The 14,162-nt window shown below is 49.5% G+C and overlaps 5 protein-coding genes across 5 annotated transcripts; all 5 read right to left on the bottom strand.

Moving 5' to 3' along the window:
- Window positions 1-702: 702 nt before the first annotated feature.
- Window positions 703-1,803, bottom strand: BGZ61DRAFT_401430 (efflux pump antibiotic resistance protein). The gene is made up of 2 exons (XM_046243055.1): window positions 1,604-1,803; window positions 703-1,544 (listed from the first exon to the last, which is right to left on the bottom strand). The coding sequence occupies exons 1-2, from the start codon at window positions 1,728-1,730 to the stop codon at window positions 826-828; spliced, it is 846 nt and encodes a 281-aa protein (XP_046097271.1). The 5' UTR covers window positions 1,731-1,803; the 3' UTR covers window positions 703-825.
- A 1,024-nt stretch (window positions 1,804-2,827) lies between these two features.
- BGZ61DRAFT_366845 (pectin lyase fold/virulence factor) lies at window positions 2,828-4,042 on the bottom strand (the record flags this gene model as incomplete). The annotated part of the gene is made up of 5 exons (XM_046241726.1): window positions 2,828-3,116; window positions 3,178-3,320; window positions 3,394-3,638; window positions 3,692-3,861; window positions 3,921-4,042. 5 exons carry the CDS (start codon window positions 4,040-4,042, stop codon window positions 2,828-2,830), a joined length of 969 nt encoding a protein of 322 aa, XP_046097270.1.
- Window positions 4,043-5,014: 972 nt separating this feature from the next.
- Window positions 5,015-6,062, bottom strand: BGZ61DRAFT_538706 (uncharacterized protein; the record flags this gene model as incomplete). Its single annotated transcript, XM_046254685.1, has 2 exons — window positions 5,015-5,897; window positions 5,956-6,062. The coding sequence occupies 2 exons, from the start codon at window positions 6,060-6,062 to the stop codon at window positions 5,015-5,017; spliced, it is 990 nt and encodes a 329-aa protein (XP_046097269.1).
- A 948-nt stretch (window positions 6,063-7,010) lies between these two features.
- BGZ61DRAFT_366516 (uncharacterized protein) lies at window positions 7,011-8,602 on the bottom strand (the record flags this gene model as incomplete). The annotated part of the gene is made up of 5 exons (XM_046241691.1): window positions 7,011-7,461; window positions 7,517-7,669; window positions 7,723-8,242; window positions 8,307-8,436; window positions 8,492-8,602. 5 exons carry the CDS (start codon window positions 8,600-8,602, stop codon window positions 7,011-7,013), a joined length of 1,365 nt encoding a protein of 454 aa, XP_046097268.1.
- Window positions 8,603-9,757: 1,155 nt separating this feature from the next.
- Window positions 9,758-11,632, bottom strand: BGZ61DRAFT_522631 (uncharacterized protein). The gene is made up of 3 exons (XM_046252555.1): window positions 10,837-11,632; window positions 10,602-10,785; window positions 9,758-10,551 (listed from the first exon to the last, which is right to left on the bottom strand). Exons 1-3 carry the CDS (start codon window positions 11,550-11,552, stop codon window positions 9,838-9,840), a joined length of 1,614 nt encoding a protein of 537 aa, XP_046097267.1. The 5' UTR covers window positions 11,553-11,632; the 3' UTR covers window positions 9,758-9,837.
- Between the last annotated feature and the right edge of the window lie 2,530 nt (window positions 11,633-14,162).

The following is a 14,162-nucleotide window of genomic DNA, read 5'->3' as shown; positions in this document are numbered from 1 at the left end:
TGGACCCATCCAACTCAAACGCCAGTCTGGGTGCACATGCTCCCCAGTACAGTCGCTGCTGGGAAACAGCGCCATGTATGGAGATCTTACCCATCCTTCGCACAGGCCGGCGTACTCCAGAAGCACGTTATTATTTATCGTTAAGTTCGCCGACGCGCAAGTGTTGACCGGGATGTCGAGTTGGACCACTGGTTGGTTTCCTCTGGGACGCAGGGGTATTTCGGGTCAAGATATGTTGTCATCAGCGCGTCTCGACTGGGATACAAAGGGCTGTCGTCGATTTTTTGAGCATCATCGGCGAGAGATTGCTGCTCCAGCGCGCCGTACAAGAAACGCGGCATGGCAAGTAGAGCAAATAGCATCCCACGGGAGATCGAGCGTGATGGAGCCATCGTCGCTACTGATGCTGAATGGAACCCCGTCGAATCTTTCGATGGCAGTGGTTTCAGGGCGATCAGTTGAAACGAGGGAATTTGAGGTCTGAAGATGGACTGATTGCTTGCTTTATTGGCAATGGCCGAGCTATGGCAGTGCTGCCTGCACCATTTAACCCGACGACCTTTCAGCTCTACTGCACCAGACATAGTTGGGCTGTTGGGAGTCGAATAAGCTCCATACCAATCCCGCCTCCTAGAGGGATCTGAAGAATGATAACGCTTTGTCCGTAATTCTGACTATTGACTGGATTATAAACGCATCTGGCTCTCCTTTTTGCGGCATCCGCGACATCTCAAGATTGACACGCAGCATCGTCTTTGCATTCACACAACTAGCGTACCACTTGGAGGTACATGTCCTTCTTTCCTGAGCCATAAAATGGGCTGTCTATGCCATGTAATGGGACCACGCCCAGCGAGTAGCAACTATTGCAACAACCCACGGAATAACCTTGATAGCCACCTTTTTCAACCCTTCTTTCACTAACAGAGAAGCTTTCTCATCAAACCAAGCCTTCTCATTCAGCCTGGGAAACTCACTTGTGGGTACCTCTTTTCCGAGGAATTTGCACAGCGGTTCCCAGCCGTCTTCAAGTTTAAACTCCAACAATCGCTCCTTTGGTGTAATACTCCTGACAAACGCATAGTGTTCGCGATACTTTTGTCGAGCTTTCAGCTCAGCGTCTTTGTGGGACCGTATGCCCGCCCATCCAGCCACGGTACTCTTCTGGACTTTCCCAATAGGGTGTATGTAGCTTCGGTCCAGATGATACACAATGTTTGTGAATGGGTCAAACATGTTTCCTATGATAGCATGCATATAGCTTTCATACCACTGCTCAATATCCCTCTCGACGAGGACGACTTTGGCCTCAGGATACGCCGCGACCAAGTCGTCGGCGAAGGCTATCGCAGGCGTGTCTGAGCTGACGGCTCCAAACGAGTGAATCAGCTGGTCAAACTCGTTCCGAGCAAAAGGCGTTCCCTTGCCGAAAAACTTGCGGTCAATTGCATCCTGCCACATCTCATTATCCCCAAAGTGGGTGGTCAGAAGATGAAAAGAGTGCCAGCAAGGAATGTCTAGTTTCTCCAAAGCAGCAGACATGGCTGCGGTAGATTTATTAGTAACCATTCATGGCAAGTTGAGAACTAGCAGATGGACTTACTCGCAGTGCCGGTACGGTTGAAACCCAAGCACAGGACCTGCATTGGTACACGACGTTCCTTGCCTCGTGGGGACTCATAGTTTATGGGCTGGAAGAGCTCCGGGTGACGGTCTTGTACTGTCGTCATTGTGTGTGTTGCGACCACAAGTGAGGGGAGGACGGATCTAAGGTGGAAGCATATAGGCCACTCACTCTATGAGGGTGATATTTTACATCTGACCAGATAAGCAGACGAAAGTCAGCACAAGCTGGCGGTCAGCACTAACCCAACTCAGCACATGCGGGGTATTGATTGCAAGGATCATGGACGCTTATGAAAGCTACTAATTTAGCAGCAGGAAGGGACGGAAAACAACACCCAACTCATTAACTTACCCTAGGGGAAATGCACAGAGTCGTCGCACAGGCGTCTTGGCCGGTCAGCCCGAAGCTGCACCAGATTACGCGTATGAGGTCGGACCAATCTGAGGCTTATGTCTCCTGATAGGGAAGCATCTCATGAGATAGAATATCGGGTCGGTCGCAGGAAAGTTCGCTGGCAAGGCATCAATGGGGCCTGCGGCAGCCCGATATCTGAGGGAGGTTGAAGACGGAGGTTGGACAGAGAATGTAGTGACGGCAAGAATAGACTCAAATAAATCTCTCAAAAATAAAGGCAATCAATTAATAGACTTCCTAGCAGCCTCGAGCCCCTCCGGCCTCTCTGACTTCTAGGAAGAATCTCTGATGAATGAAAAGACGATGATTTTTCCCCTGTGACGGCACTGACCTCCCCTTTTAACCTTATCCGGGCCACCCTAGAGACATCCCCGCTAGCGACCAGCTAGCCCAAGCGTCCCTAACCGCCTGTCACACTAACTGAAATAATAGGTATAATAATGAACATAATGAGACCTACAAATGAAGCATGTCCTTTGGACTGTTAAAGGGAAATGCGTCTCTACGCTCGAAGGCTTCTCTGCCTCGCTGGTGTCTAATTTAGCGCGTGAATTTAGAGCAGGTGGCCCAGCACTGGTAATTTTATTCCCCTGACCTATAAATTCAGCAAGCACACCTATACGGATCATTGAATGGAGAGTCTCAATGTACAGATATTAGAGCAGCAAGCATAAACCGAGTACAACTATAGACAAGAAATCTTGATTCCTAAAACTGTCGAATACAAATTCTAGCCATCCGACCAGCATACTACCAACGGTTGCTCGTCCATAAGCAGTTGCATGATCACAAGCTAAGGATCTGACCGGCCTCTCCGGGGACTGTCGAGGCAACCTTACCGGAACCGAGAAGTGTAAACTTGTATGGCATGCTGCTGGTGCTCAAAGTGCCCGTCAAGGCTGTGTTCTGACTCTCTCCGCCGAGAACAACGTCCTCCGCAACAACATAGCCGACCTCATCGCTGGACTCACTGAAGATGGCCTTTTTCCCGACATTCTCAAAAACAGAGGACTGAATTAGTGCTTGTGCACCCATGCGACTGTTGAGACCGGTGTCCATAGTATTGTAGTATTGGCTGGGAATTAAGTCAATGGTGTGAACAATGATGATAGCACAAAGGGAAGCGAAGAACTCACTTGATGAGATGAGCAGTGCCAAATCGGAGAAGAGGGCCGCGGCTTCGAACGTTGTAAAAATGGTTGTTGGCGTATGTCACATGGAGTTTGCCAGTGTCTTCAGCTGCGTTGTTGTCCGAGTGCCCGACCAGTGATCCCTTGGACTAGAAGTAATCACACAGGTTAGTGTATTTGGTCCTCGATTAATATCTTCACTTGGCTCTTGAGAACACTTACATGGTCATGGAAATAAGTGTGCGAGATCGTCACCCAATCCGCCGCATGGGACAAGTCAACCAGGCCGTCATAGAAGTCCTTGTCGCCGTCTCTGCTAGCAGAGAGATCACAATGGTCAACCCAGACATTGGTTGATTTCTGAATGGTGATGGCATCGCCATAATCGTGCTCGACCTTGGAAATCTTCATGTTGCGAACAATGACGTTCTTCTGCCCCAGAATAGTAAGGCCAATGCCGGTGAGGGCTGCAGACTGCGGTTAGCACAGTCCAGGTAAGAGTAAGGGAGATTGGACATACAACTGCCTGTCTTGCCAATGATCGACTTGTTGGAACCGACTTGAACCTTGGCAGCGCCAGAGATGCTGCCCTGCACAAAGATAATCGACGCGCCATCGGCAATAGCAGCCGCGGTTAATTGACTGAGAGTCGTTACCGTCACTTGGGTACCGCCTGTTCCTCCCGTTGTTCTAAATGCCATAGGTTAACTCCAGAGTAGTGAATAATTCACGACAGGAATGAAACGTACCCGCCATTCTGTGTACAGTACCCGACTGTGCACGCATCAGTGGCAGCAGCCCTAGCATACAAAGAAGCGCCAGGAGCCGCAATGGCTCCAGTTGCAAAGATGAAGAAAGATGGCAGTCTCATGGTGCCGGTTTTCAGAAAAGTGAGATGGAAAGCAAATGTCTTCCTATGTCCAAGCGTTGGACATTGGGATAATTGGGCGTGCTCGCATCAACTAAATACAAATTAGAGTCCCTGTAAGTCCTAAAGTCAAACAGTTAACCTTACTCGGGTACAGGATATTCTTACATTAGGAGACACATTTTTCCCCGAATCGAGAGCCTGAAGTCTTGGACATGTTTCAGTATTGGTCTGGTTGGGGGGCGAGATCAGGGGCGTCATTGGAGGAAAAATGTCGGGCAACACGTCCGCGCCCAAGAAATCGAATAAGATCACCCTCGTCGGGGTATTTATGGCTTAATGGAGCATGACGGTTACATCGTGCGGATATGCCTCCTCCGAAACACCCGTTTGGGTATCTCATGATCGGATCACTGCGGACTTGGAACCATGTCGATTTTGTGGGAGGATATACTCGAAACAATATCCACCAGCCACAACAAGCTGTCACAATCCGTGTCCAAAACCATAACAAAGTACAATCAGCAATACACAAGTTATCAATAAAGGATATCTAAAGAACGACTTAAACTAGAAAGACGATATGGAATTGTAATATCTACAATTTAAATTCACACACTGTAACGTGGTGGTTATTTAAGCTTAAACTGAAATCTTGGTAAAATGAACAAATCAATTGCAAGGAATATCCTATCAACATTGAGAACTATATCTATAGATATAAAAGCATACTTAATGATAAATTTCCATGTTAATAACATCTGATCAGTTATAGAAATAAAACCCCCAAGCCAGCAAAGAGTCGTGGCGATGCCTTTAATAGCCGTCTTTTCCGCCCCCACTCGCTTATCAATGCTTGCGTGGGTCTACTCACCGTTTCAGCATGGGGAAACCGAGACCATTGTCAGCCAAGCATGGCATTTATTCCGCCAAAGAGCAAGAGGAGGCTCCTCGGTACCACTCGTTGACCCTAGCTCAGCTCAGGATCGACTCCAAGTGCGACGTAATGTCGACGATCGGGAATAATGTGCGATTGCCAGCCTGGTCCCAGACACCGGTGTCAAAAAAGTATTCTTCGTTCATGTAAATCGAGTTGCTGATCTGAACACTTGCGGTAGCCCACCCATCCGTAATTGTGTTGACGATACCTCCGGCGAAAGATGCCGTTTCCCAACCATCCTCGGTTCTGAACACGATGATCTTTCCCAGGCCATCGCTGGAGCAGAGAAGAACCCTCCCATCGTACTTCGGGGGCATGTAAAGGCCGTCACAGTCGATGGTCTCGTCAGTTGGCAGTCCACTAACAGGGACATTGACAGCTGCTGGCGAAGTTCTCGCGAGGTCCAGGGAGATCAGTGCCGCCTGCGTTTCGTCGAAGAGCAAAGCCTTATCTCCTGTGATGGAGATTCCATTGGACCATGATGTGCTTTCGTTGGTGTTTTGAGCGACGTAGAATGGCGTGACTGTTCCCAAGGGGGACACTTTGGCAACCGCGCCACCGTACGTAGCCAGAAAGTAGACGTTGCCCTCCTCGTCCTCATCCATGTCTTGGAACCCAGTAACAAAGAGACTGTGGGACTGAAGGACCTCCTGCTGGAAGCTCTCCATGTTGATAATATATCCCAAGGTCTCAGTGTTGGTGTCGTACTGAACGAGCTGGTTGGGACCCGTGAGGTTGGCCCCCGAAGTCTCAAAAGGCAGACCTGAATTTGCGGCAAAATACATCATACCTGTACGATTGTCGAAGTCAATGCCGGAAATGTGATATGGATAAACTCCCGTGACACCGGGGATTTCAATAATCTTCTGGGTTCCGTTCCACGAGTCATATACCAGGACATATCCATCAAAATTAGCGCTACATTGACCGTAAGCTTCTCTTCCCAGCGGGAGATCAGTGTATCAGAATCACATACCCAAGGTAAAGTTTGCAATGGTGGGAATCAAAGTCGAGATTTTCGGGGTACAGTCGGTTCCTCTCGATCGTAAAGTTGCCTAGGGCTTTGGAGCAGGACGAAGTCATCGATCAGCCAGATACCTAGACGTCGGCAGACGTCCCTGCGGCAAAGGCAGTGCTCAGGAAGAAAAGGAGCTTCATGGTTAAGATGTAGAATTTTTATTTAGCTGTGTACTTGCTCTGCATATCAGATAGAGCAAGTTTTGGGGAAGGCCGCCAGGAATAAATAGAAAAAGATTTATCCAAATGCCGCTGCCAGCAGCCGGAAGCTGCGTCAGCACCTATCCAAGTTTCAGCTTAGGTGGATCTTGAGTGCGGTATAGCCTCACATCTCTAAGCCCCCACCCTTTAGAGTTATTCGGCATTTTACTGCCGTCCCTATCTTGTACTTCGTGTAACTACCTTAGTTGCGGAACCCATTACCGTGACACGTAATAGATATTTTGGCCAACAAAGTTTCGGTTACCATGTACGTCTTGGTTTTATCTTGACCAGAGCTGCTTCCGGGCAATCCTTCGTCAGGTAATTGATGTTTTGAAAACACAGCACAAACTTAAGATCCTCAAACCCCTGAAGTCCGAAAACTTCCGCAATGTCTGCTGAGAACGACGACACCCGCGGACACCGAACATTGTAAGCTAAATTATCTGTCTCCTTTTTTCCAGTATACGGGAATACTCTCGCCCACTGCCATCACGAAGTGATATGTCGTGTTGCTTGATTGACTGGCAACACGATGCCGAATTTGGCGAAACAACGTCGTGAATATATGTTCCATTGACTTGTGATGCATTCAAGACTCAAAGCTCAGAAAAATTAGCTTAGTCTAAGCCAAGGCATTCGGTTTACAATACTTCGTGTGCAAGACAAGGCTAGGTTGATGACGAGGCCGGTGACGAGGTAGGTGGCGATGCACGCCTCTGATGATAGACGGAAAGCTTCACTGCCGTCAGAACCGTAGAAACCCGATATCCTGATATATGTCATATGTCATATCCAGTGGTATATCTTACTTCACAGCGATTCCTCGCTTGTGCCACGACCAATACTTCCACCGTGTCCCTTGTTTTCAAATTCGCTCAAACCCACAAGACGTCTCTCATCTCCATCACTATACTGTACATCGAAGGTGCGCTTTAGCTCAATTCCCCCATGCTCTGGTCTTGGCATTGACTCCCCGCGCGAGGGGAGTTCCACAAGGACGTGATCTCGACTAATTGTCCTGGACTTGCGCCCATACATATCGCCATTACTCTGGTAGTCGTTCAAGTCATAGGATGAGTCGCTAAATATAGGGGAAAGCCTCACCAGCAACATGCGTACAGCTGGCATCGATGCACAAATGATGCCGACGTGGATCTCGACCGTAGACCAGATAGAGATATCAGTGTGGTCATACGTAGGACTATTAGAAGATCCCAGGTTAACGAGGTACTGTAGCCGAATGACGCTCACCACCATGACACTATCGCGAATCAGCCACTTCTCGAATCTCAAATCCGTCGAGGCAGAGTTCTTACAAAGTACCAACGATTAACATGGCCGTGACGCCAGTCTTTTTCTTCCAGTGCATGTGCAAACTCCACAGCCTCTGCAGCGGGATCGCCAACATCCATATATCTAACGCGATACTAATTGCTGCGTTTGCCCAGGCGATAGCATTTATGTCAAGGCTGCGTAGGGGTTAGCTAGGATCTCAAAGTCCAAACCAAGCCAAGCAACATACCATGACCCTTCATGCTCTCCATCCCAACCTGTCCAGGAATAGCTAATTGGTGAACACTGAAATATCGCCAGGAATATGAAAACGATGCCAAACACTGCATTCGAAGTGACGGTACACCAGAGCAGTTTCTGCATAGGTCCTTGGAAGATCCGTAAATATAAGAACAGTAACGACATCTTGAGAAGAGAAACTTGGGCAAAATACAAGACATTTAAAATATAAAAATAGACACCAAATTGGGTAATATCATCGAAATCAAGGGTCCAGATGTCCTTCCCCTCGCCGTGGCTGGCGGTGCCGTGGATATTTATTGCGGTTGCTGGGATTGCGCAGAGGAGGGTCAGTAGGATGAAGGTGTCGTCGAGGCCAAAGTTAGAGTCGGTGACGAATAGTCTTGATCCGAGTCGGAGGAGCATGAAGAACCCAGAAAGTATGCTAAGGATGATCGTCACATTGATCATAAGCTGGGTCTTATCGCGGACTGGTACGCCGCAATAAACGTTGGTCGCGTTTTGCGTCGCTTGCCCCAGCCAGGTCAGCTCTTTCCACCAACAGCCAGAATCATGGGAGATGGGTAGACTTACTTAAGGCTTCTTTAATTGTACATCTTTGAGAAATGCACAATTTGATTGCTGTCAAGAACGACTCATCTGCACACACACATGTGGCGTTCTGGGAAACGCAGTTGGAAACGCTATCACCGAGGCAAGACCTCTACTTCAAAATTAGCTTCTTTCATCAAGACGAAGTCGAAACACGGGGGAAGCACCGGGCACTGGGGCAAGTTGGATAGCAGTTCTAGCAGTCCATTCCCTGCTGCCACATTCATGCAGCAGTAGCATGACAGCCAGATCAGCAACAAGGGGCCAAACCACCTCATTACGATTCACCGATTTAGTGTTCGAGAGCGCGAAACAGGATCGTCCGATAAACCGCGTTCGCTAGTGGCTTTATAGATAGAAGCCGCGCACCCCTTGACGCGGAGCCGATGACATGTTAACCTGGGTATTTGGATGGGACCCCATTGGCGGGATCTCGTCCGCTTGGATACCGTGAGTAGGATGCGCCGTATTAATTGGATTCTACGAAGTAATACGAGTCATCCACTACACCAACCCAAACTAAGACTCGCTAGTAGGGGTAGTCTCCAGCTAATATCACGTCTAGCCAGAGACTCGGGGAACCGTCGGGCCAGGACCCGAAGGCGGGGGCTCAACATCCGGGGAAGTGGGGATCATCTGGAATCTTAAGGCTAGCTGGCGATTTGAATGTCCACCCGTGTATGTTATCCGTACTGATCGACACGTAATAACCAAGGATCTGGATGGTGGACGGCTCAGCACATGGTAGGGAAGGTTCTGTCTTTCCACACGATGTAAATACTGACTTGAGGGAATAAAAAATAAAGTTACGACAAGGATCACTGTCTTCATGTAGCTGGATTTCAACCTTCTTTCTCTTCTTAAACTGTTAACATAACCTTTCCGTACATTAAGTGCCAATCTAGACTCCCGGGTCCTTTTTTTCTCACTAGTGGTGTAATCGGCCATGGAACCGTGTCACCCGATGCACCACCAACAGGGGCCCACGATGGACCCAAGGACCAGATATGAACCTTGTCCCTTATGAGACAAGTTAGTCACCGTATAGAGCAATGAAAGATCTAATTCAAATTAATTCCACAAGCTTTTAAACTATTGGACGGGACTGTGTGTGATCTTCATCCGGATTTGCTTCCCACTATCCGGAGACGGAACTCAAGCACACCAAAATTCATTCCCGTTTCCGTCGCCGAGCTGTCAATGAGCTTTGGATTATGATACAGCCTCCTTCAATACATCTTACTTCATATTGACGAAGACTGGTCACGGCTCATAAGCGACAGTATCCTAAATCCACATATTAATTGCGCAAACAGCTACCTCTGCTACTTCTTCAACACTAAACACCAGCTCAAGTCCTTTTCTTTCCAAGTATCCAAGACCCCAATCCTACGAAGACAGCTCCCCATATGTATTGGGAGAATCCTTGGAGAGACCACGCTTGTGCTGGCAACGGCTCCGTGGCCTTTGCAGGTGGTGACACCGACGGCGTCGGCGTCGGCGTCACCTCACTTCACTTCGACTTCACCGGACGGATGAGAGCCTTCCTAATGTTCTCCTCCACCTCCTCAGCTGCCGCAGCTCTCTCCTCTGCCTCTTCCTTCTGTTGTGTCAGCACCACAATCCTCTTGTTCGCCTCGTTGAGCTGTTGTTGCAGCAGGGCGGCGCTGTCATTGGAAATAGCAAGCTGGGCCTGGAGCTCCTTCTCCGAAGCCTCCAGCTTCTGCTGGATAGCAATGAGTTCGCCATTCTTCTTGAACAGTGCGTCATTCTTTGACTTCTGGATTCCCAGCTCAACATTGAGACGGGCGATTGTGATCTCCTGCTTGATGATCTTTTGCTCGAGGGCGTCAATGTTGGAGTTGAGGCTTGCAATCTCGACATCCTTATCGGACACTTTCTGCTTCAGGGCGCTCACTTCCTTCTTCAAGGTATCGCGCTCCCCGCGGGTTCTCAGCAAAGTGTTGCGGTCCTTCTCGTCCTTGATCTGGTCATGATACTTTTCGTCGTTGAGCTTGTCGATCTGCTTTTGATGATCCTCTTCCGCCTTCTTGGCCCCCGCCACAACCTTGTCGAGGTTAGCCTTCAACTGCTTCGCCTCAGCTTTCGCAGCGTCGCGATCACGGGTCAGGGCCTTCTTGGTGTTGTAGAGATTGGTGTTGTCCGCCTTGAGACCCTCGAACTGATGAAGCAGGGTGTGGTAGTTGGCATCGAGGGTAGTAAAGCGCTGTGGATTATTAGCGGCGTCTAGGGTTACGAGTCAAGGTAGATACATACATCTTGGGCATACTTGGCGAGATATCCGGCCTGGTCGACAAAGGCCGCCGTGTGTGCCAGAGTCTCGAGGAGACCACCAGGGAATGGCAGCGCGGTGAGGATGCGAGGGAGAGAGGCCTGAGCCTGAGGCAGGCGAACTTCAACCTCGGCCTTCTTAGGGGCGACCTCCGGAGGTGCGAAATCACTGGGAAGAGTTTTGTTAGCAACGAATGCGAAAATACGGGGTCAAACATACTGGGAGTGTGGCTTGCGCTCAATGATGGCCGAGCGGATCATGCTCCCAACATCTTCGCCATGACCACCTTCCTTCACATGAACGGCAAGCTTGTCGGTCTTGGCTTCCCAGGTGCAGCTGATGTCGTAGTAGGAGTGGTAGGTGAACTTAACGACGTCAGTGTCGATGCCGGACACTGACTTCTGGACCGCATCGCGGAAAGACGGGTCCTTCAGCTTTCCAGCCGAGTCCTTGGTATACTGCCAGAGGGACAGGATGGGCTTGTCCTCGCCGAAGCCATCAGGGACAATGAAGATGGCCGGCTCGTCTTTGGCGAAGTGCATCCAGCTGAACTTGCCGGTCCAGATGCGGGTCGTGCCAGTGAGCACCTTGTCCGACTTCCAGATGCGCTTGAGGGGCATGGGCTTGCTGACAGCGTTGCTGGGGTTCTTCATGATGACACTGAGGCCATCGTAGGAGCCCGTGGTGGTGACCTCAAAGCTGTAGTAGGCGCCCTTGAGGTAGAAGGTCACATCAGTGGCCTGGGTTTGGGTGATGGAATCGACGAGGATGGTGTCGAACCAGTTCTTCTTCTGGCTTCCCTGACCATCTTTGGTCCACTGGGAAAAGAGGTAGACACTGTCGCCGACACGGACGGGGCCGTTGGGCAGGACGATGGCGAAGGTCTCCTCGCTGGCGTAGGAGTACCAGTTGAGCTTTCCTTGGTAGACAAACATTGCAGCGGTAGAGTGACAAAGGTCAGGAGAAAGAATAGAGTGAAAGATGGAAAGATGAAGAATGAAGCGAGATGAAGTTGTTGAGTTTGAGTGATGAAATAATTCTCGACTGGGAGACGACAGTGAGTCTTTTATATCTTGCGATGCACTCGTCCATGTCCTCTTCCCCCAAGGCTTCGCCTGAACGTGGCTGCCTGGCACACGAGACACAACAGGCCCAGACTCAATAGTGAAACTCTTGTCGGAATCATTTGTTGATAGTTTCCTGCATGTCTTTGCCAGCGACAGGCTGAGAGAGAACCTTGAGTTGCGACTTGGTTGGTGCTGTGATTGGCGCTGTGATTCGGCTCAGCCATGGCCAGAACAGACACTATCGGCGTTCCCAGCTGCAGCTGAACTCGACCCTCGCCTGAGACCTTCAATAGTTCGTCCGCCCAGAGGTCCAAGCGCATCTGGGCGACGTTCTATTCCTCACATTCCTGGATTGTGGCGTTGTTAGCCCTGGGCCTAGGCTTTACGATCGCTGCGGGCCGACGCGCCCTGTTCGGTAACCCCTCCTGCGCGTGGAGAGCTGATGGACATTTTCGGGCTAGATGAACAAGCTAATTAAAACCTACAGGTGGGGAAACGGAGGCAGCGCTTTGTGAGGACGCGTCGTCGACTGATCATTGAGAGGGTGTCCTCTGGGCTTGCGAGGATCTTACGGCGAGAGGAGAACAGAGCAACATCAGGAATAGTTGACTCCTACGATAATGGCACTGAAGATGACGGCGTCACTATTCAAATCAAGAGAGCCAGATCAGCGAAATTACAATAACTCGAAATGGCAAAACCAAGTCCGGCGCTAAATGGCCAAAACACTGGGGCTCAGAGCGTCCAGAGGTATCGTTTGGGGTTAGACCAATAAATACTCTCTTTACGCCTTGGCAACCTTCCTGTTTCAAGCTGAAAAATGGGCCTGAATTATTATTGTCCAAGCCACGACAATCCCACATGAAGCTAGATTACGATGACCTGGACATGAGACTAAGTTAGGCAGAGTTCTGGAATAGGCGGTAGGACTGTACATTGGCCTTACTGTGCCTATCTACATTTAATTCGAATTATTATAATCCTCTGGCCGATCAGGCCCTAATAAAAACACAACGTACCAAATTTGACGCAAAGTTCATCTCGCTCATGATTTCAACTTGCAGGGCCATCCCTTGTTAGTGGTTACATGTTTCTGCACGGCGAAAATGATAAATGACAATTCGATTCACCGCGATGGTCCAGACCGCGCAATCACATCCAGCAGGTTCGAACACAAGAGCCTAGATTTACCTTCAGCCAGCCACCACGTCCAGCAGTGTATCACAGTCAAATTCGCCATCTCGATCTGCCAGGCTGCCCACCCGCGTCGGCAATCATCTTCTCTCCTAGTGAGCTGCCTGTAACTTGCGGCGAGCGTGCTACCGCCTGCTATGTCTTGGCGAGGAGTTACCGGACATTCAACTGCCTGCTAGGATGCGCTTTCTTACGTCCCCCACCAACACAGACAGAAGGCTACAAATTATACAGTTGATGAGAGCGTTCGGGTAAATGTGGCGGTCGGCACTCGGCAGGGGGGGCGCAGGGGGGACGCAGACGCAACCGCCTTCGAGCGGGGGGCGGAGCGAGGGAGGCATGCAGGTCGCCTCATCGTCTTCCTCACCGCAGCCGTATGAGTTACGTTATCGTTGCAGACGGGGATCAGCGTGACTACCAAGTCTAGTTTAGGACCACAATCAGTGCTTGCTGATGCTTAGTACAAGATTCCTCTTTAGGACAAGTACAGCTCCAGCATCTATAGAACTGCTATATAGTCCAGTATGTCCAGCTTTGATTTAATGCATTTTTTTACTTATAGCTATATTAAACTGTGGTAGATTTATGGTTACCCTGAAGTATAAACTTGTGGTTACTTTATTTTACTATCGTAGAGTCTTAATGAATTGCCCAAGCGCGGCGTCAGGCCACCAGCTACCTGAGCCTATTGGATGGAAGTTCGATCAGAGCCACGATTAAGCCTAATCAAGCTACAAGATCTTACAAAATACGGCGCTAGACTTGGTCAATTCATTGACACTTTACGGTTTAAATGGGTATCCCTCTCCATTCCACAAGCCCCCATTCGGGGTGATTATTGGCGAGGTCATCTGCCATGTTGCGTCATCGTCGTTTATGGACTTGTTCGCCTTCTTATGGCAGCTTTAAAGGTGAATAGTCAGTACTTGGCTAAGGTAAGCTGAGAGAGGTACGTCGTGCTGTTCTGGGCATCAAAAAGCGACTCGTTTATTCCTATGGTCGTAGTTGTCACGTTTCTTGACTTGGGCTTTTTAGGAATGGAAGTCCAGTTGTGGGCATTTTTCTTCCCGAATCAACTAGTTGAAAGTCTACCGGCTCATTTGCTCCGGACTTGAATTCTTTAGCTCCGCCACCGATTAATGCAGGATGCCTTTGCGGCCCACGCCACTTCAGCCAAACGAATAAGGTAAGGTAAGGATTTTATTTCGCCCGGGGGGACACACCCCAGAGGGCCTTTGCGCTAAGCTATTTTCGTTTCGTACAGTTCTTCCATAATCACCCGAA

The sequence above is a fragment of the Ilyonectria robusta genome, assembly GCF_021365365.1.
Source record: "Ilyonectria robusta strain PMI_751 chromosome Unknown BGZ61scaffold_30, whole genome shotgun sequence".
In the NCBI taxonomy this organism is placed as follows: domain Eukaryota; kingdom Fungi; phylum Ascomycota; class Sordariomycetes; order Hypocreales; family Nectriaceae; genus Ilyonectria; species Ilyonectria robusta.
The sequence above is the reverse complement of the archived record's forward strand: the minus strand, read 5'-3'. Positions and strand labels throughout refer to the sequence as shown.

Coding starts and splice junctions, on each gene's coding strand:
- BGZ61DRAFT_522631 (XM_046252555.1), bottom strand. CDS start 11,552: ATGTTTGTCTACCAAGGAAAGCTCAACTGGTACTCCTACGCCAGCGAG. Junction 10,786..10,836: donor GAGCGCAAGCCACACTCCCA/GTATGTTTGACC, acceptor AACTCTTCCCAG/TGATTTCGCACCTCCGGAGG. Junction 10,552..10,601: donor TCGCCAAGTATGCCCAAGAT/GTATGTATCTAC, acceptor AATAATCCACAG/CGCTTTACTACCCTCGATGC.
- BGZ61DRAFT_401430 (XM_046243055.1), bottom strand. CDS start 1,730: ATGACGACAGTACAAGACCGTCACCCGGAGCTCTTCCAGCCCATAAAC. Junction 1,545..1,603: donor CAACCGTACCGGCACTGCGA/GTAAGTCCATCT, acceptor AATCTACCGCAG/CCATGTCTGCTGCTTTGGAG.